Source organism: Bombus huntii, chromosome 16 (assembly GCF_024542735.1).
Source record: "Bombus huntii isolate Logan2020A chromosome 16, iyBomHunt1.1, whole genome shotgun sequence".
In the NCBI taxonomy this organism is placed as follows: domain Eukaryota; kingdom Metazoa; phylum Arthropoda; class Insecta; order Hymenoptera; family Apidae; genus Bombus; species Bombus huntii.
Window position 1 is genome coordinate 6,151,344 of NC_066253.1, and position 23,111 is coordinate 6,174,454.

The 23,111-nt window shown below is 31.8% G+C and overlaps 2 protein-coding genes and 1 long non-coding RNA gene across 5 annotated transcripts; 2 read left to right on the top strand and 1 right to left on the bottom strand.

The window, feature by feature from the left end:
- Positions 1–617: 617 nt before the first annotated feature.
- LOC126874178 (E3 ubiquitin-protein ligase AMFR-like) lies at positions 618–20,048 on the top strand. 3 transcript variants are annotated; one of them, XM_050635886.1, is made up of 9 exons: positions 618–791; positions 936–1,038; positions 4,853–5,132; positions 11,860–12,117; positions 15,985–16,140; positions 16,305–16,627; positions 16,715–17,102; positions 17,476–17,726; positions 18,566–20,048. In XM_050635886.1, the coding sequence occupies exons 3-9, from the start codon at positions 4,881–4,883 to the stop codon at positions 18,735–18,737; spliced, it is 1,800 nt and encodes a 599-aa protein (XP_050491843.1). In that variant the 5' UTR covers positions 618–791; positions 936–1,038; positions 4,853–4,880; the 3' UTR covers positions 18,738–20,048. The 3 variants fall into 3 exon arrangements, with proteins under 3 accessions (XP_050491843.1, XP_050491842.1, XP_050491844.1); XM_050635885.1 differs by having other exon boundaries at positions 618–1,038; XM_050635887.1 differs by lacking the exons at positions 618–791; positions 936–1,038 and adding an exon at positions 3,417–3,658.
- LOC126874229 (uncharacterized) lies at positions 5,139–11,295 on the top strand. The gene is made up of 2 exons (XR_007692695.1): positions 5,139–7,084; positions 7,337–11,295. It is a non-coding gene; the product is annotated as an uncharacterized LOC126874229 (long non-coding RNA).
- A 1,019-nt stretch (positions 20,049–21,067) lies between the features above and the next one.
- LOC126874216 (dolichyl-diphosphooligosaccharide--protein glycosyltransferase subunit DAD1) lies at positions 21,068–22,407 on the bottom strand. Its single transcript, XM_050635984.1, has 2 exons — positions 22,081–22,407; positions 21,068–21,259 (listed from the first exon to the last, which is right to left on the bottom strand). The coding sequence occupies exons 1-2, from the start codon at positions 22,283–22,285 to the stop codon at positions 21,129–21,131; spliced, it is 336 nt and encodes a 111-aa protein (XP_050491941.1). The 5' UTR covers positions 22,286–22,407; the 3' UTR covers positions 21,068–21,128.
- Between the last annotated feature and the right edge of the window lie 704 nt (positions 22,408–23,111).

Here is a 23,111-nt window from a genome sequence, read left to right on the forward strand (position 1 = left end):
GTGATTGCGCAACTCATAATATTGATCCCAGTAATTATTTTTAACCCTATATTTTTAAATTTTTGGAGTCAATAACATATTTCTGATTTCTTTCTTAAGCTCCGTATATTTTATGCAATACTTCTAATATTACTGTTCTAAGTACAGTGTATGTTACAGCGTTAGTTCCGAGAATAAAAAAAATCATTAGTAAGCAAAAAATAATATTAAGTTAAAATGTAACCAAAATGTGATATTGATTATACATTTCATCCACAGTCATTGTACTCACACATTGTTTTTTTCAATAACTGAAAAATTAAATGTTGATACTGTAAACACATTAGGGGATCTAGAACAGACACATTCAAGCATATTTAACAATATAGAAAATGCAATGTTTAATTCAACATTCAAAATTTTACTCTGTATTTTTTAATAACAAATCGAAGGTATCAATTATACTTGATAATTTATAAAAATACTTTACTATGTTCTTACTAAAAAATCATCAGTTATAACTCTAAGAAAGGATTCACATTTTCGCGCGCAATATTGATAAGGTCGGCCAAGTGGCGAACCTAACCTAGTCAACCCCCCACTTTTTGTTACTTATATCAATCGATACTTCTTTATCGACTGTGCAGTCAGTAAGTCTCCTCAGCGGTCTCGAGCACTGCAGTTGTCGTGACACATTGTGTCGTATTGTGTCGCAATAATATCTTCAAGCTGCTCCTAAAGAAACGAGAGTGAAACAAGCGGTTCGCCAGCACGAGATACGTTCGAACAAAACTAATTCGTGGACTTCTCTCGTACGTATACCATGTAAAACCATGATGAGCCGCGTGTGCTGTTAACTGGTGGATGATTTCGACCGAGAAAGTCTTACTTTCAGTAGCCTTCCGGTTTCTCTTTTCTCCGCGGTATTCTTACCTTTATTTTCCTCATAAATTCAGTGCAGATATGCGTTAAGTGTCGACACGAGTCTTCATTTTCGGAAGTACCCTCTTTCATTTCGGTGATGGATTAAGGACAACGTGGTTCAATCATCAATCTCAGGTGAGTCCACTTGTTCTGTATCGATAGAGCGTCTTTTTATAGGAACATGATATCGAGTATGGTTCATTGTATTTAATCCGTAACTTAATATTTTATAATGAATTATTTATTTACTTATTAGTTGCTTTAACCCAGGTATGATTTATGTTTATATGGCAAATGCAGTATGCTTACACATAATTTGAATAGAGCAAAATTTCGAACTTATAATTTACATATAATAATATATCCATTTATTGACATTGTATCCTAATTACTTAGTTTATAATACATACAATTGGAAAAATAGAACCATTGGGATGGATAACTGATGTAAGAGAACTAACCATTATGAGAAAAAGAAAGCAAAGCAAAAGGTTGAATGGTGAAGTACTTAATATTCGATAAATTTAAGTATACGAATTATTAAAATGTAGTTGAATATATGTTACTTTAAAATTGCGGGGAATAAGCGTTTCTCATCAATTAAAATGGTGAATGGAAAAATACACGAAATTGGAAAGTATTAAGTACAAGAATTAATAAAAAGAAGATAAATATGAATTATATAGAATTAAAATAACTAAAAGAATTAGATAATAAAAATTTAATAAACAAAAATGATAAAATTGAAAAATTTCATTAATTGAAAAATTGTGATTAAAAATTTTTGTTCAATTTAATACTCGGTTAAATTAATGAATAAGTAAGTATGAATGAACAAGGAAATAAAAATATTATTAAATTCTTAATAAATATTGGTACAGCGAATCCAAAGTTGATGCAGGTTAAGTTTATAAACAAGGAGTCGACAATGTAAATAAATATATGTTTTCTCATCTGAATCAATCAGGTAATATATGGATAACTAGAAAATCATATCTGATTAACAAAATTTTTAACATATTGTAAAATAGTTAACAAAATTCATGTGGGTGAACATTTTTCTGTTGGTAACGTGGTTGTGAAATTTCAAGGATACTTTAATTTCTCTTTTAGATTTAACGTTCTCTAGACTACGAATTTATCGAGCAGGATATTGTTCGCGATATAAAGATATGTACATACGAGTATATCCAATAACTTTTTATGGAACAAAGTTTAAACACATATCACATATAACTTCTTAACATGAGAAGGTTTTCTGCTTATCTTATCACGTGCAAACAATAATTAATACATTTATGTGTTTCTAGTGTATAAACAAGAAAGAAAAGTATTAATGATTAATAAATATGTTCAGTAAACACTTAAAGCATAATCTCTCTAAAAGCAAATTTAAGTCAACATTATTTTTGTTAGGAATTATATGTAACTACTTTAATAATGAAAATTTTAACATTCAACTGTAATAATTCAATAGTATTAGTAAATATATAATAACAATTCAAAAATAAATATACTATTGAACGTAAATATCAAATATACATATATAATAATGGCAAAAACATAAAACATGGCTTTACTCTTCGATTAAAAAATAATTCAAATTTTAATATAGAAATATTTAATTCGAACGACGAACGAATTCTATAGTCTATAAAATATGGAAATCAACGATAAATTGCCATATTCGCGAAGCAAGAATATATTTGAAAACACAGTTTCATTATCCGATTAAAAAACATACGAAACGCCGCGCCGCACTTATTTGCTTCCCGTTAAACTTTTAATCATCGAGAGCACGATAATACATGCCGAGAGTCATTCATTAATAAAAATATTTGTGATTTCTAACGAGAGTCTGTAAACTATCCGCGAGATGCCCCGCGGACGACCTTCCATTTATCATCATCGTTAAGTTGGTACACATGCAACTTCTCAAATTTTTATGCAATCTTCTTAATACGTATTTAAGTGCATATGATTTGTATTTCATGCGTTGCATCATTGGAAATTCGGTTGATAACAAAGTATACTACATTACTGCATCTAAATTCGGAGGTTAACCATTCATAAAGGCGCGCACACATTGTAATATTCGCGCATCGCCACTATCCATCGACCGGCACGTAGCAATTTTGAACATGAAACAACACGGTAATAACAGCGAAAAGAGTATTATTTTCATAGAGGAAACAAAGGTAAAAATTACTGCATTACAGAGATCGCTTAACCCGTTTAAATATACGTAGCTTCCACTTGTATAACAACTTTCGAAGATCATAAAGGAACGAACTGTTCCTCACTTTAAGTGAGTCATCCCTCGACTGCAACTGACGGATTATATAATGAAGAAGTGTATAGCAACATGTGCGACAACCACGTAACTGTACGGAGTAGTAACTGTGACATAATCGACGATAGAATGATTCTACGTGAAAAAACAGCTGGAAAATATAGAATAAAATTTATTCATATGGCGCTTCGTTTTCGAGAAAATCGAGTTTAAAAGTTTGTCAAGTATCGTTAATTTAGATATTAATGTATTATTAAATGCTCCTTTTTTCCTATGAAAGTAGAATATGAGGTTTGTTCGGCTAAAATTAGCTCGGTTGAAACAGTGCACCGCCTCAGATTGAGAGAGCAATGATCGCTTTCGCGCTTTTTTCCTGCTACGCGTCCCGGCTAGAAAGGCACTCGCTGCCTCTTTCAGACACGTCACGTATCCTCTCGCCTGTACTTAGTGCTCGCGTGTTAGGTAAATTTGTGTGGAAATATATTAACATCGAATAAGAAAAAATACCAACAAAACTAACATTATTATATTTATATTTATCATTTAAACGAACAATTTCTCTTATCTTTTACGTGACCTCATTGAATAACATGCAACTTAGGAAAATGACATACGTCATACAGAGACTTGAAATAAGTATGTACATCCATAATCGGCGCAATGAATCAGTGGAGTGAATCACCAATCGTTACTCAGAAATGAAACCAGAAAGAAGAATATGTAATTGTTCGAATTAAATAACCTCGCATCAATAGCTTTCGTATTAAATTAAAGTAACCATTCGCTGCTACAATATAAATATAACGATTTTAACACTTAGCAAACCCGGTCAAATAAGCGATATCAAAATTTAATTTAAAATTGTACATTCATTGTTATTTCTTTTATTCGTCTAACTATATGTAAATTCTTATATTAACAAAAATCATCATCAATTAATCAGTCATATAATACAAGAATTTACATGAAGTTAAATGAACAAAGGAAATAACAACGAATATACAATTTTAAGCGAAATTTTGAAATCGGTCATTTGACCAGGTAAGGTTAGTATTAAAGCAAACGAGTTTTTATGTCTTTACGATTTTGCAACAGCTCCGCATTAAAATATTAAATTGGTGTAATACACGTAATGTACATATTAATATACGGTATCTACATGAGTAAATTACGAGTTTGTATATATTACCTTAAATTGCAGTTAACACTCTCGGATCTGATCGCATTTTTTTTTGCATATAGTTCACAGGATAATCATTTAACCAATTAGCTGTTGCCGATGTGTTGGAAATAGTTTTCTTTTTCTATTTAATTTATACTTTACAGTTTGTCCAGCTGTACATTTGATAAATTTTTCGAACTCTTGGAAATGTGTGTACCTAAAATGTGTCGCAAAAAGTAAGCGATGACGAGTATACTCGTAAAAGACAATTAACTAGTTAACATATTGACACCATATTGTAATTTTATTTTAATGCGTAATTATTTTCCATCTAGCATTTTCCCCAATTAATGCGCTGCGTGTACGAAATCTCCATTAACAATATACATATATATAATAATATTTAGTAATAACAATCTTTTTCGGTATAACTTCAGATCCATTAATTACGACAAAATCAAATATATCAATATAGATCGTAAATGTGTTCATAGGAAGCAGTAAATCGCAAGAACTGCTAAGATGCCGATAGAATTCTTGGACCGGCTTCCAATGCCAAATCTCCGGCTGTATACGGCAATAAGCTTTGGCGTGTTATCCTGTTCGATATACTATGCCGTTCAAATCATCAAAGACCCGGCATGGAAGATCACTCACACTTACGTGGACTCTGAAAATGACTCGGCCAACAACATCGACTTCGATCCGAGGGATTCCGCAATGTATTTGAAGGAGTTGCTCGAGTGCATGCTCGACGAGCCTATCTGCATCTGGGTAAGTGGTACACGACGATTCATTCGCACGAATTTGGGGTTAGGTTGGGGTTAGGTTGGGGTTCCTGGGAGAAGTGGACTTCATTATTATCATAGTATTAGTATTAGAACTACCAGTCAAAATGGCTGGTCTTAGGCTTTTTGTTTTTGCAGATAGTAAAACCGTGATTTTATCCCTTATTTTCACGTTATCCGAATAAAAATTTGCGCAAATTCCGATACGAACTACCCTTTGTAATTATCAAGACACTTACCAAAATTAAGTAACAAAAGATGAAAAAAATATGTATGTACTTGTCATATATGTATATTTCCCCTGTGATCTTAACTTATGAACTGGTATGTATTTAGATATTTGCGTTTCGACGTGTTAAAAAAATAACTATTTACTATAAAATAACATCCAGTCGTGTTCATCTATGTATTTATTTGCCTGTATTTGGTAACACGGAACTCGCAAAGTTACGACAAGGTAAAATAATTTTCTACGTTCAGACGGTGTAATATTCGCGTATTTACGTGCAAAACTTTCACGCTATCATAATTAGAACATGAACGTGAGAAATGAAAGATAAGGCTCTTATCCGGAAGTATTCTTGAGTTCAGGTTACGCTTTACCAATGTTCTTATTACGTACAAGAGCTTAAATTGCGTCTTAGAAAATAATCAAGACAAATATTGACATAAAAATTCAACAAGCGATACAAAATTATTTTTACTACATCAGAAAAAGTTTAATTCTACCATTAAACATGTTCTAAGAAGTTAACGACAGATTTAAGATAACATCAAACACTTTTGTATAATTTTTGCATAGTGTATGAAGAGTATTTAAAAAAAGGGAACAAAAAAGAATAGTTTCTTTCCTATATATTAATTGTATTCATTTAATATACGGAATGACTCAGCCTCTTCCGGCCAAACGTTGTCGGTACATTTTATAACGTACGTTCATAAGTCAAGATAATAAAAAGATGTTATATAAATGTATGTCATTGGAAATGTTGTTAAATACATAAATACGTGTAACATACAAAAATATGTTAAATACGTAACAAAGAAAGAAAAGATACACGAAATGACCGGTACCATAAGAAATAAATAGAATGGATAGGTTAGGAATATTTATCTCTGGCAATAATCAAAAGATGTCACGGTATTATTTCTACAATTCTAAGTAGAATTCCGTTTCTAAATTCCGTTTTACCATTCCTATCGATGAAAGTTTAACAAGGGATAAAAAAATTGATTCTACGTTCCTTTCTAGACTTTCTAGACCGATAACTATATCGCCGGGAAAAATTGAGCCACCCTTATTTCAGATGTTCTCCTTCTACAAATACCGAGAACATACCGGAATTTTTTCCAAAATTAATATTCACTTTTATCTAGATAGACACATAATTACGTTGAATTTATCTCTTTCAATTAATATCATTCGAATCACTGACTTAATATATAGAATATTAAGGTTATAAACCTGTAGTACGTTAAAAACATTAAGTTATCCCAAAAGTTTCTTTCGTTTTTATAAGGAAATAATAGACATTTTTTGTTTTATATTTTCTTCTATTACTACAAAATGAGTCATACATAACTCAGTAAAATAATACAAAAGGAAAAATGTGCGTCAATTATTTACTTGTAAAACGAGAAAAACTTTTCCGACAATCCAATACACTTAAAGAAGAAGAAACGAAAGAGAGATGTTTTTTTACTTTATATAGCCATTTTTAATCATTTTATTTCTACGAAAGTAATGAAGCAGTGCGTCCATTTTAGAAGCCAATAACATCCGGTGAATATGTATCGCGCGCATTGAACGAAATGTAGCAGAACACGTGGCCAATGAGTACGTGTCCCCTCAGGGACAGTTTATATCGACTATTCCATAACTAGCGAACTTTCTCCTTTCTCCTGGTGTTACTGCCATGATAAATGCGCCGTTTCTGAGTAAGTAAACGATCTGTCTCACCACAGACATACAACTAGTCCCGTTTTCAGTTTCTCGAAACGTATCCTTTCTCGCTCTCTGTCACACAGTGTCAGGTTACGAAAGCACTCTATAGCACGTATACGCCACTATATAAGTTTTCTAGCGAAAAATAAAGTAAAACAGACGATAATCATGGAATTATTATATAGATTTATAATAAATTTATAATTAACATACAGATTATAACTTGATTGATTTACTTATTTCAGTGATAAAATGTATACCTCCGGAAAAATTCGCCTAACACGACATAAATTGAGTTTGTCAATCTGAAGATGCAAGGAGAACCAATAACCCTTGAACACTCAACAAGCAATATCGACTTCTAATAATATATCTTGACACAGTTTTTTTAATGATACTTAAGGCACGGAGAAAAGTTCGGAGATGCACTTCAAATTCTAAAAAGTAACAATAAAAGAAGTTTAAAGAGTTCTAAATTCTTTATCGTACTCTGTATAACCATATTCTTTTGACAAATTTTTCATTTATCTTTTAACGAGACAGATAATTAATGTTTCCGATAAAAAGTTCGACTAAAATGTTTCCAATAATTCTGATAACCGATACTGTAATATTATTTTCTTCCAAAATTAGAAAAAAATTTGTAAAAGAAAAATAGAAAGTACGATCACGTCTACTGTGTAACGTCAAGAAATTTAATGTTTCTGATGTAGGGTTCCGACCTACAAAGGAACGTGAAATTTTTTAGGTGTCATTAACCTTTCAAATACTTTATTAAACACGCGTTTCTCGTTCGTCGACGTGGGTAAAAGTTACAAGCGAACGCAATTATTCTGTCATCTATGACTTCATATATTTAACATATATAGATATATAACTATGCTTAGATATTTTCGCAAACGAAGTCGCCGCCATCGTTTTAAGCGCGTAGTAGCAAATGCGAAAAATAACTCCGCGTAATTCCACCTGTTTTTATGTTATTATACTAGAAACCGTGTGCTTTGAGAAAAACACGTTTTATTTTTTAAATATGGCTTACGTAAACTCTCGGTGAGTAAGCTGGACCGTTTGCATCTGTATATAATTTTTTAACTGTTTCAAGCTTCCAAAAACAAAATAATTCTTTTTGTAATACGTACGAATAGCTGTTCTTTTACAAATTTTTGGACGAATGTAAAATTATGATAGATGTACTTAATGATTTCAAATATTCGCCGTGTCTTAAGAGGAATAAATCGCAATTTACCTCACATTTATAAATCATCTTATGTATATTCCAATAGTTTTTTCCCCCGGAAATATTGTAAATCAATGCAAAATGTACAGATAATGTTAGTCCCTAAAGACTTAAGGAAGCCAATAATTAGGAAAAAAGCGCGTCCACACGATGACTGGGCATAAATGATATTGAGATCTACAAGGATAATCAATGTCAGGATTAAGAAATTATTGCTCACTCTTTTTTTTTTCGTTCTTCTGTTATTTTTTCTTTGACGTTGATATATGAGAAACGCGAAAGAAAATGCACCCGCAGATAGAAAAATGTCAGCATAATAATTGTAGTTTATGCAACACGGACAAAACTGGACGCAATCAATATTACCGTACAGTAAAGTGCGATATAATAGAGCGGAGTAGATATATAAGTAGCGAAATAGGTATACCATAAGAGGTGTAAAACCGAAAGTTCGTCCAAAGCCGAAAGGCACGGACTAAGCAATGATAAATAAATAAATAATATTAGCGTACAGTACATATGGCATACGCGTGGCCTTTACACGTATAGAATAATCAATTTCGACTTATAAATTAGTATGTAAATCTAACTCGGACGGATGCTTACCAAATATAATTGTAATAAGTTAAAAGTGAATGAAGAATACGAAGCGTTGAAATTTTATAGCGAATCGGATATATTTTTATTATTAGATCGGTACATATGAAATGTTGTTTCTTTAAAGTTTGAATCTGCCAGGCCATTCATTACCAATCACTAAACTGCTAACCCTGTTACGGTTATACTTCGATGTTGTTTCCACTATAGAGACCAAAAACGATTTTTAATGTTTCAAAAAAATGTACAACTAATAATACAACTAATTCTCGATATTAAAAGTATAATAGACTTCCCTACAATGTCAAATCTATGTGAAATCATTCTACGATCTTAATTCTCTATAAAGTAATCGTTTCAGGCTAATAAATTGTTCCACGTTCTCGAATTAAATTTAAAGATTGAAATAACCGATGCTTCGGTTGAAACTAAAATTATCTGTCCTTTCAAGTCTGTTTGGCAGACAGCAACGTTGTTGTTATACGACTTGACGTTGCTTCTTACTTCCTATCTTCTTTGCCAAAGGGAAAGAATTCTCCTGATACCATCAAGACCACCGATAAATAAACAAAGTGGAAAAAAAAGACTGTTTAAATTTGCGAGTGTAAAAAATTTCAGTAAATATTTACGCTAGAGTCGACATCATTGATTAGTAGGATCTGAAAAGATGTCAAGGTCAATGTCCCGCACGATTTCATGTACATATGTATGTATACAAGTGACGTTCAGCTTTGGTTTCAAAGATCTACGTGAAAGTATATTTAATGTTACCTTCATTGTACATTTTTAAGATCTAGGTCAGATTGAGATACATTAGATTTTGTTAAGGTACCTTCTAGAGCCAGAGAAAGAGATTTTTTAAGCAGTAGAAAAGCCAAAGAACGCAGTAATTTTTCCAAAGATATTTATTCCGTATTTGCTTCAAGTTTCATTATACGGCTTTCTCTAACGTTCCCAATTTTTGTTCTTTTTCTTCAGTTTTAAGAATCTTTCCCTGTGCTTTTTTGTAACCTTGGGAATTACACATGTGACAGTCACATGTGACCCAACTGCAAATGAATCTCTTTCTAATTTGCCTTGCCTGGTAAAGACACAGAAATGTTTCATAGCATTGTAGAAATTATCCACTCTTCTTGATTATTTTCCTGTCATATACACAGTTTTTTTTTTTTTTTTTAGTTATTTATTTAATTTGTACTTTATAATTTGTCCAGCTGGACGTTCGGTAAATTTTGTCTAACTTTATTGTTAAATAACATGTGGATAGCTACCCTCACCGGAATACTATTTTCGAGTTTGTCTATTTTATTTCTTTAGCGAAGTCAGAGGGGCGTTTTCTTTTTAGTATTTTCTATACACAGTGACTATAAAGAGTATTTGCACGATTCCAGTCAAATTTATAAGTACTTACACGTTGAACTTAATCCCATTACTAATTATTAGACCGCGGATCTTTATTGAGATTCCTATTTCTGAAACTGTAATTGAAAAACTGCTTCCTCCAACATTGCTTTATCTATCATGTTTTACAGAAAGTACTATAATCTGGATATTGATATATTTCTTTTATACTATGCTTGTTACAGCGCAACAATAAGATTCTAAAGTCATCAAGTCTTTGGAAATAGTTCAAACGATATGGACATAGTTCAAACGATATGGACATTTTTTTAATTAGCGTATTTTTTTCCTTTTCTTAAAGCTAATCACTTTTATCACACATTTATCATTACATTCACAAACTGTTTATCGGACACTCGAGCGTCTCACGTGGTCACCTCAAGGACTGTCGGCTACCTTGATGTGACCGATACGTAGAAGTTGGAGTTTCTCCTTCTTTGTAACGTGCACTCGCCAATTACTTTCTCCACCTCGAATAAATGCCAAATCAGGGAATTCCAGTGTCCACACCTAGTGACTTTCATAACTGAAAACATCGTTTCTAATAATATCAATCCGCAGTAGAGGACTTCCTCGAGTAAATACGCATTTCTCTACAAATCTACGCCCCTGTGGTATCTTGTTTCTCTTTCCCAACTGTCTATCGCATTATATCGCACTTTGAGGCAGTAGTAAAAGCGTTGAACTAATTCTCACTTCTAGCAAAAAATTCTACATCTTCTTTATTGTTTAGCTTTACCAATTAAGTATTGTCTAATAGTAAATCAATTTGAAGGGTTCCTCAGCCTCGTAGCCTTTTTAGCAATATGCTTTGCACAAACGATGCAGCGGGATATGGACAGGTGAATTTTCGTAATTATAAAAATACCCATAGCCCGATGGCTTCTCTGGATTTAATTTACACTGTACTTACACTTGTACCTATTCTTCTATTTATACTTACTTAAATATATTTTTATTACACATTCATCCACGCGTTCCTCTATCAGATAATCTCGACAAAATGTTCGCACTGCAACGATACGCGTTTTGTATAATTTAATTTAATTAATAACAGTCCGCAGTTTGCTAATTACGATATTCTAATATTTTCATTTATATACAGGGTGGTTGGTAATTGGCGGTGCAAGCGGAAAGGGGGTGATTCTACGCGAAAAAAGAGGTCGAAAATATAGAATAAAAATTTTAATTTTAATTTTTCCATCGAGACAACGATCTACAGTGAGATCCGTTATAACGAGACGCGATAAAGTGCGCGCGTACCGAACGAAAATTCAAAGTCGATTTTCTCGAAAACAAAGCCTCGAAGGAAAAATTTGTATTCTATGTTTTCGACTTCTTTTTTCGCGTAGAATCACCCCCCTTTCCGTTTGTACCACCAGTTACCAACCACCCTGTATATAATATTTATTTTATATAATTATTTATATATATATAATATAATTTAATTTATAATTTTAATATCGATGATATACCTGTTTCTATTGTGGTAATCTTTAGGCTTAAAATATTCTTTGTTGTTATTTTCTATAGACCTTAATCAACATGGCGTACTGCGTGCTAATTCTGCTGGGTAAAACAATTCAAAAGCTCGTATTCGCCGAGCTGCGAGTCTCCGAAAGGCAACACCTAAAGGACAAGTTTTGGAACTTCGTGTTCTACAAATTTATCTTCGTATTCGGCGTGCTGAATGTGCAGTACATGGACGAGGTGCTACTGTGGTGGGCTTGGTTCACCGCGCTTGGCTTCCTAAGTCTCCTCAGTCAACTATGCAAGGATCGATTCGAATACGTAAGTGACATACTGTCTGCTGACAACTGCTGAGCCGACCCTGTCCGTGATCCAAATTTCATTAAACACTTCCCAGGATGCTCTAAATTTTTCTTAAGGCAGCAAGTATTTTCAATTCCTCTAAATCAATCCTTAGGTATATTGTTATTGGGAAAAGATATTGATAGAATATTTGTTTTCAGTATACCTCTATTTAAAGTTCGAAGCTAAAGCTTAGAGCATATTAGGATTTTAAAATAAGTTAAAGTATATAAATATTCCATTTATGATATTACCATTATTTATATCATTAGCATTGACACTGTAATCAATTACGTTAAGATATGACGCTTATGATATTCTTATTTCGCAGGAAAATATACAAGAAAATTTGCTTCGTCTAAAAAGTACTCCAAACTTTTGAAAACAACTTATAACATAGGAAAAAAGATCACAATGTCATGAAAGAGATAATTCTGAGACTTGGCATTACCATCGAATTCCAACTTCTTAAATTTTGTTTGTTCGAAAGACTTTGATAAAGCCATATCGTACAGTAAATATCGTAGTAAACTCAGAGAGATTGCTGAATATCTTAGTACATTTTAAACAGCGACGTGAATTCGGAACGCACGCGTCGTTAAAGTTGGCACGTGCCCCAAAACGACATCTTGCGAGATTTCTCGACAGATCTGTATTGTGTTGTCTCTCTGGTAGGCGCATATGCTACGTCGTATCTTTCTGTCTATATCTTTCGCGTGTATTTCCGCGATGAATCAATCTCACTTGTTTATTTGGTTTAACTAGTGACGTGAGAAGTTACACGTTCGACGAGTCAAACAAATGGCCAGCAATGATCTTGAAATTACAGTGGCGATTATCTGGCCAATTATCGAAAGGAATATAAAGGAATAGGTGTATATATATATACAGAGTGGTTGGTAACTGGTGGTACAAGTGGAAAGGGGGTGATTCTACGCGGGAAAAGAAGTCGAAAATATAGAATAACAATTTTTCGTTCGAGGCTTTGTTTTCGAGAAAATCGACTTGAGTTTTCGCTCGGTACGCGTGCACTTTATCGCGTCTCGTTATAACGGATCTCACTGTAGATCGTTGTCTCGATGGAAGAATTAAAAAGAAAAATTTTTATTCTATATTTTCGACCTCTTTTTTCGCGTAGAATCTCCCCCTTTTCGCTTGTATCACCAATTACCAACCACCCTGTATATATATATGTACTTCTACAAAAATCCTCAGTATCTTTCTTCCACGTTGAACGCACATGTAATAAAGATACTCTATACGTTTATATACATACGTATATATGTATGTATGTATTCTATTTTCTGCTGAGGATGGGTTGCTATGTGCCCTTGGCATCACAGGCAGTATCCCTTCAAGAAGTCGCTTCAGAGGTCATTGGCCCTTATATTACCCAACGAACTTTCCAGTCTTTTATTTCGTTCCATTTCCTGGGTACCCTGAGGCGTCCTTTTATACAGGGTATATATTAGTACAACCGGCCAGGGAATGATTCTACATTAAAAAGTAAGTTGAAAAGAAAGGATAAGATTTTTTCGTTTAAGGCTCAGTTTCTGAGCACATCAAGTACAAAAATCTTTTCGGTACACATATACTCGATCAAGTCTCAATTCATAGTGAATTTCAGTGACCGATTGTACTGCCATTTACCAGACACCCTATATAAGCATATATGTGTATATATATATATATATTCTGTTTATTTTTTGACTTTACAGTCTGGAAGGACTTGGCTTACGTATTTCCAACTCTCACCAACTCCCATACTTTTTTTTAGAGCACAGATCGCATTATGCATGAATACTGTATTATTTATTGTCGTGTAAAAAAATCTACCCAGAAGAAAGTTGCACTGTTCGAACGAGCACGTGGAATATTGGAAATAATTTTGTTTCAGTGATCTTCTTCTTTTTTGCGAAATCTCAAGGTTATTAGTATTTTTATTTTTTTTTTTTTGTTATTGAAAATCCTTCATTTATTTTTGGATATTTTCGTAGAGCGTGAAAAATCAAATTCGCTGACCTATAGAACTATGGCATTTCGATCGTTTAGTTTTGAGATATTAGCGTCTGTGTGTATTGAAATCTTGCGTGATATCTCGATGCACACGGTATCTCAAATTACGCAGTATAACGATTCTTCACGTTCGTATGTAAACATAAATATCATCTCCAATGACGAGCGATAAGGCAGTAGATGATCGCTTTAGTTCTATTGGGACTGTTGAATTTAACGGAATGCGTTACATACTATAGGAAGAAGTAGATATTGTACTGATATATGGTGAAAGGCATCAATCTTTACAAGAAAAGGCTTTACCAAAGAAACATCAAGCCAAACTAATATTTATGCCTACATATGAACGTGAAAAGTCACGGTATCGCGTAACCCGAGATACCACATGAAATTTGTATACATTTAGACGGAAATATTTTAAAACTAAACGATAGAAATGGTATGGTTCTATTGGTAGTTGAATTTATTTTTTCACGTTCTACAAGAATATCTAAAAATAAATATAGGATTATCAACAAATAAATACTAGTGATCTTGACACCTCGTAAAAAAAAGGATCATTAGGAAAAGCTATTTTCAATATTATACGTGCTCCTTGAAACGGTGCAACTTTTTCCTGAAAAGTTTTTCATGCAACAACAAATAACGCAGATATTTAAATGACCCCATTTAACTGGTCCACGCTGTATATATGGTCGCCCATTTATATTTTACAGTTTTTTTACTTCAGGAAAATGACAAGGTTGTAAATGTTAAAAAACTACAGTAAATGAATATAATGTATGTTATCGGTATTTAAAATTCATTCTTCGTATTTTTGCCAAAATTCTGAAAATTTGTTCGGTAATAGTACTGAAAGATTTAAAAAAAACAGATATCTTGGCGCGCAGAGTGGTCTGAATCTTTAGTATAAAGACAAAGAATCTTGGCTCCGTTATGCAATGAATTCGCGTGAATCCCGTTAGTATAATCGAATAGAGGTAACCAGGTTATACCTCTCCACAGCTAGACGACATTCAATTTTCCTTGATCTGTTTCATGCGTGCCATTTTTTTATTCTTTAAAGCATATTACTCCAATATTTTCTTAGTTAAACTTTGATACGTAAATAAAGATATTTCTCAGATTTATTAATGATATATTTAACTAATTAATAATTATAGTTAATAATAAGTACAATTCAGTAAGTTAAAGTTAAGTCAATAAATTAGTATTCGACTGAAGATATTAGATATTTTTTATAATAATTTTGTTACAATTATCATTAGATTGCAATGTATAATATTTCTGTTTGCATTTAATCACATAATTGAGCAAAAAGTACATGTTCCACAACATTTTTTCAATGTACACGTTAATTTCCACAAATCTCTTAATTTAAATAATATACGTCTGAAGTTAGATACAGTAGAGTTAGACGTATTCCAGTATATAGATTACATGGATTGTTCTATTTGAATCTATATAATCTTTAACTATAGAATAGTACTGCTTTAATCAAATTCTCTAGTTAAGTTACATAATATTCCGCATAAATATTGTCATTATATAAACGGTAAAATTTCATATTAGTCAAATATTTACATAAAAATAAGAATCATTCTAATGAATAATAAAAAAATATTTGCTTTTTTTAAACAAACCATTTTTACAAATTACTGTCCATGACCTAATTTAATTGATAAGCATTATAAAAATAAGAATTAATATTAGTAATAATCTATTTTAATATAAGTTATAAATTTAATGTTAATTATTATTAAAAAATTTATTATTTTACATACATAGATAATGGAAAACATTACAGAACTTTTAATTATTATTTTCTAGTTATCGTTTTCGCCTACAACACCAGGTTGGAGTCATGCGAAACTCCTTGGACTTCTCGCGACTATTCTTGCATTATCCTCCTTCATGTTACTCCTATGCACAGCTGCAGCGTTCTTCTTCGTTTCATTCAATACCTTTGTCTTCACTGCAGCTGAGGTAATGTAAACCCTTGTGTGAAAGTAAACAATTCTTCATTTATCACAGTACTCGTGACAACTTCGAATACTTCAATTTTTTTTAGTAACTTTCATTCTTTTCCACTAACAGAATAGAAGTTATTATAGCCATGTAATTCTAATAATGTATTTGCTTGTTAACAGTGCATTTTACTAGGTGTCAGAACAATTCATGTAATGGTGCGTTACATAATTCATCTGTATGATACTCGAGGGGCTGGAACCTCTTCGCAACGTTCTTGGGACAAAAGAGGTCCTCTAACTTACTACACAGATCTAACAGCAGAATTAATAGTGCTAGCTGTAGATTTTCTCCACCATGTCCACATGCTACTTTGGAGTAACATATTCCTAAGCATGGCATCCCTTGTAATCTGTATGCAACTTAGGTATCTTTTCTATGAGATACAACGCAAGATCACAAAGCACAGGAACTATCTTGCTGTATTAAATCATATGGAACAAAAGTAAGTACACACTTTTTATAGTTGTAATCAGTAGACTATGGATTTTTATACAAAATTTTATACAAATTTATATATTTTTATTTCTAGCTATCCAATGGCAAGTCAGGAAGAGTTAGCAGAGAACTCAGACAACTGCGCCATTTGCTGGGAGAAAATGGAAACAGCTAGGAAGCTACCTTGTGCTCATCTTTTCCACAATTCCTGTTTACAGTCTTGGTTGGAACAGGATACTTCCTGCCCAACTTGTAGGCTTGCCTTAAACATGCAACCTAGCCACCTTGTAAACACACAAGAATTATCAACTGAACTACAAACGCCAGCTAGACGAAATGAGAATCATTTCTTTCATTTCGATGGCTCAAGATATGTGTCCTGGTTACCAAGCTTCTCCGTTGAAGTTTCCCACAATAGACTACGTGGAAATATTTCTACTATTACACATAACAACTCGCAAATGGATACTATGATTAGACAGGTGCGTTAATCGTACATTTTTAATTATTGAAAACTAATACATTATAATTTTGGGAGAACTTCAATGGTTCAGTAGTAATTATTTTATTAGAACCTAATGACAAATACATAGTAGAAAAAATACTGGAATTTCACTCACTGAACTCTGAATGGTACTCTATTACTGTTAACTGGTTCAAACTGGGTTCATTCTGTGTTCATTTACATACAAGGACTGCTACATATTGAACTTATTTAACATCACATTATAATTTTAAATATAGTTTACTTTCATTTTATTCACACATTTTTATTAATCAAATGGAAAAAGAGATGTTTACTTGATTTCTGTGTCATTCATACTAATATTAATTTTGTATTATTTATTAAAACAGGTGCAGCAACTGTTTCCACAATTCCCCCGCAATCTAATCGTAGAAGACCTCAGAGGGACGAGATCAATCGAATGGACCGTAGCAAATATTCTGGATGGAGTCTTGATGTCTCCTCATCATATAATCGAAGAACCGCAATTGGAATCCGTCCTTCAAATCCATACCAGTACCACAGAAACTAGTGTTTCTTTGAATACCCCTTCGATGCCGCTACCTTCAGATCCAAGATTTGATATTCCTCTTGCTGATAGGTACTTCCTTCATTTTCATCATTTATTTCAGACATATATTTTAACCTTTTGCGTTCGAGGATTTTTTTCGTCAGGCGTAGCAGCAAATCCAGATGATTTAGCGTATATATGACGCGTGTCTTACAGATAGCATAAAATGATTTTATATACAAATTAACTCACAAAAACATTATATTCTAATAATTTATCTATATTTACATCTTTGAAAATATGATTTTATAATATTAATTTTTCTATTTTTTTGTATGATAATTTATAAAGCATTTACTAAGATGCATCCTTGAATATAATTGGTCTCATTTTTCAACAGTTCAAAATTAAGTTCATCTTCATTTGAGCTAATTTCACTTCCGAAAACCGTTTTTTTTTTTAGGGTTTCTAAGCTATAATACTTTTGCCATGATCGTCGAATCCGAACTAACATCGGAGACGTTGTCAGAATCATAGTTACGTAAGGATTTGAAATTAAATATTTTATCTCCCTTTTAAAGTCCAACACTTTACATTTCCTAACAAAGAACATAAAGATCTAAGGGACCTATGTACGAACCAATATTGCACTCTCATTAACTGGAGATGTAAAAATCTAGCATAAACAGGGACTGTCGCCTCTCACTCGCCACTGGAGTTGCACCATAGAACGCCGTGGCGACTGAGAGTCTTCTTTCGAGCGCAAAGGGTTAAAACAAAATCCATAAAGAAAATGTAAGATATATTCAAAACAGATAATTTTATGTTCCAAATAATATTTTTAAATTTGTTAAATGTGTTTTATTTTCAAGTTATTCATTGTAATATAATTTGATTAATCTGAAAATATTCTTAATGAATAATTACAGCGGTGAAGAACCTTCCAGCCTAGGAGGACGGTTTTCCAAATCATCGTCCGAACGAGAACAAATCCTGCAGCGTCGCAAAGAACTGCTGAGACTCACTGCTAAGGAGAAATATCTCGAGAAGTGCCGAGAAAAGCATGGAGCTGACGAAAGTGTTTCTAATGCCACCTCTTAAAACAGGGAAAACAGAGAGATATATGCTGATAAAAAGTTCTTGATTTTTCGTGCTTCGTAGCGATTATCTTCTTCGAAGAAGAGTATAACGACTGATTTCCTTGAGTACACGTCCACCGACGTCCACTTACTTTTTCCTCGCCTCCTTTTTGTGTTTGCTTACATGCAGTTCTTATTTTCTTTTTTTTTTTTTTTGTAGACTATGTTCTTTACTCTTTGGTTTGTTCCTAAGCATTTTTGAATGATCTTAATTATTATTGCTCCTACAATGAGAACAATTTTTTAGGCACCAGTTCTCTTTTTTTATTCACTTTTCCTTTTTTCCATAGTCTGTGCACTCATAAATATTGTATTCGCTTTCTTTGATTTTTGTCATATTAAAATCCCGATCTTTAGGAATAGTTTCCTTCAAAATTCTAGACTCCTTACTTGAGAAGGACAGTTTCCTTAAGAATACGTTTTTTATTCTTAAGAAGAGGTAAGGACAATTAACTTAAAGTATTAACCATTTAATTCTTTAGCAATAATAAGAATTAACTTAAAAGTATTACTCGCTTAATTATTTTTAATTCTTTATTTATTAAAGTAATAATTAAGAAATGAAACTTTCCTGAGATCTTAATCTTTCATTTCGTATTTCTTCTTTTTTGTTAACCCATCAAAAATTTTTTCAAGAGCTTCTATGTTATACAGAAAAAAGAAAGTCCTTATACATATATAGGAAATTTAATATCTTATAAACAAGTAATTCTTTTCATTGAATTTAATATTTTTTATCTTAAAAGAAAACATTGCTTATATTTTTTCATTTTTCTTAACCGTTTTAGCGCCACGCAGCGCGATCGCATTGTTCACGTACTGTGGTGAACTGTGTCGCGATGTTGGTCACGGTCGTCAATTCGCAACAGGCACGGTTCCGAATGTAGCTCGTCGCGAGTCATATAAGTTTCCTCTCGTAATTACTTTTTTTTTCAAATAATCGTAAACTACCTGCATAAATAAGCTGTTTTTATTGAATTTACTTTTATTTACATATACTTCTGCATAGTATAAATATGTTGCCAACATTTTTGAAAATATAAGAAAACATAATATAATATTTTATTTATAATAGATATAAAACTAGATTACTAATGTTCATTGTCATCTTTAAAAGTAAGTCTTTTATTTAGTTCACCCATTGCCCTTGTTTCTTTATGTCTTCTTATGCTTTTACTATGATAAATGAAAAAAATAAACAATATATATTAAATGAAAACACAAAAGTGTAAACACACAAAGACATTAAAATTATATTCATGGTTTTACAGGATCATGACATTCATTATTTTTAAAACAGACATGTTTATAAAGACATAATGGATGAAGTCCATTTTTGCACTGCACACAAATTAAATCTGATCGTTTTATATCGGTAACAGAAGTATACCCGTCACCCATATGTGGATGACGCGGCGACAAACGTGTTAATTAAAAAAAACTAATGTATAAATTACTGCTTGAACTGAAAAACCAAATCCTGTATTATACAGTGTTATCACGCAAACAAAACGTAAAACACGAATATTTCGCAAACTTTTGAGTGTTTAGTATAACGTTTCTGATATGACTGATGAGAAATGAAGCGCGAGCGCACCGAGCGACATATTTCGACGAAAAATAAGAGCAGCGCGATCGCGTTGATCGGTATTTCTCGTAAATAAATGAATGAAGCGCTATCGCGCTGCAAGGCACAATCCGACACGGATTCTTAAAAACCCCTGGCACTAAAACGGTTAAAGGAAGATATTTTTTAACAATTTTGAAGATTTTCTTTGAAATCTTATTTTTCTATTCGTAAGAAAGTCGTTGTTCTTAAGAGTAGAAGAAAAGATTTTGATCTAATCGACATCGACTGGTTGTGAATTATATACTCATCGGTGGATTAGAGGACTGATAATAATTAGAATGTATTGTCGAAGGTAATATCTTTCTTTTTTCCATATATTTCTTTCTTATTCGAATACAGGATAAAATCACCTAATATTTTTAATAATAAATGGTTATTGTTATTTCTATTATTAATTTTAGTTTTATTAAGTACAAAAGAATATATTGTATGTTTTTTAATATGAAACACTATTATTTTATTTAAAAATGAATATTCTGTATTTGATTAATTTTATCAGTTGTAAACATCTTTTATTTATGTATACCAGTAAAAAAGGTTATATTTGAAGCAAAGAAAAAAGTTTTATTATTTATTGCAAAAATTTACGATTTATATAAATGAATTTTAATTTCGTTACCCTACCATTTTTGAAATAAGGTATTTTTAATAATAGATTCGAATATAATAATGCTTTTAGTAGTTTATTACAAAATTTTACAAGTAAAATCTCATTTTTCATTTTCAACCAATGAAATTCATAACAACAATATGTAGAATTACATGTGCAAAAATAAAATCTGCAAATCCTCTCTCTGGACTTATTCCATGAAATTGACTTTTATTCTGGGGATTCACTTGTAACCGTAAGCAAACTGAAATACATGGAAGAAGAAATAATTAAAACATATCCATTAATGATTGTCAACATAATTACTTGTATGATTTAATAGATTAAACTTAATACATTTACTATGCTTTATTGAAAAAAAATACCTATATACTAACTTCATATTTATTTTACTAATAATTTATATTGCATATCTTTCTAATATAAGAATTTATAAAACTTATAAAGAGGAATGTAATAAATAAAACAAAAAAAATTACATAGCAAATCATGATTTGTTAAATATCGTACTAAAAATTTCATTAATATACAAAATAACTTCTATTACTCACTGAGTCCTATCGGACAAGATACTAATAAAATATAACAAATATTTATGTGTTACGCGCTGTACTTCCCATTATAGAAAAGATAAAATATACAGTTATGCAGTAAAAATGAATATTCATCACATGCAGAATATAATCAAAGAAAGAAATGATAAATTAATCTATAATATTTTTTAAATAAAATTGCAGTTCTTACTTGCTTAGCTAACTACTAATATTAAGATAATTGAAAAAGTAATTTAACAATATGCTTTATATGATAACAGCTTAAAATTTAACAAATGATATAATAAATGGATTATGATATTGAAACTATACAATTGTTTCTTCGATATTTAATAACTTACAATATTTATAACTATAGAAAGAGATTTATAAAATTAAAAGAATTAATATTACTGTTATTAAAAAGTCAATCAAATTAAAAAGGAAAGAAATAATCATCAGTATTGATAACATTACAACTACTTAATAAGTTAAAAATTTGAACATATATAAATATGATTAGTGATAATACCTCCAAGAACGAAGCAGGAAACGCAGGAAATAAATCCACTGAGAAAACTATTGAAAGGGAACGTACCGACCAGACAACAATATACGAATTGTATGGCACCCGTTAAAAACACATAAAGTAGATAAGCATCTATTATTTTAAGTTTTTTTGGCGTACTTTTTGTGTACTCTTGCCAAAATTTCGCTATAACTGTTAACGCAGTCATGTCGTTCAAAAATCTTTTGACGTTCGGTTTTAGGTTAGATCGTATTTCGACTTTAGTATGCGCACATCATATAGCGTGCATGCGTGGCACGTTCCGAAGTTGCGCGCAATATAACTGATATATACATATATATGGCCGATTCGATAAACAGACCTATCGATTCGAATAATATTGCGTGCAAAAGAATCGATGATTTAAATTCGAAACATCTAATTATGCTATTCTTAAAATGATAAACTTCCAAACTTTTTGAAATAAGTAATACTTATTAGTAAGGGTTTTTAATTTATTTAATATTTATATAATTTATTTAATTTACTTAATATTTTTGCAGATATTTGCACTGAGCTTGTATAATTCAGTGATTGAATATTCCCGCAAACTTGTGGTCTTCTTGAGTTTCTAAGGATTTTTTATTTATATTAATTTGCAGTCTAAACTGTTTTTGTCTAAAACCGTTCATAAGGTCTATATTCGTCGTCTAAAAGAAAATATACATTTGTCCTTGTCACACACTATTGCTTTCTCAGTCTAGCATCGTTCGTATCGTCTGTTCTTGTCGCGCAATATTACATCCCTTGCCTACAGACAAACCATGTGTTGCCATCTATTTTCGCATACTCCAAGTTGCAGCTTCTTCTATCTTCAGTAAATAGCAGCACATGGCTTGTCTGTAGATGAGAAGCGCATTAGTTACGACAAAGATTGATATATGTACTATATCAGACGAAGAGAGCGTTAATGTACGACAAGGACGAGTTGTACGGGCAATAATGGTGAGTAAAATACTTGAGAACTGGTAAGTTCTGGTGTACTTGCCAACTTA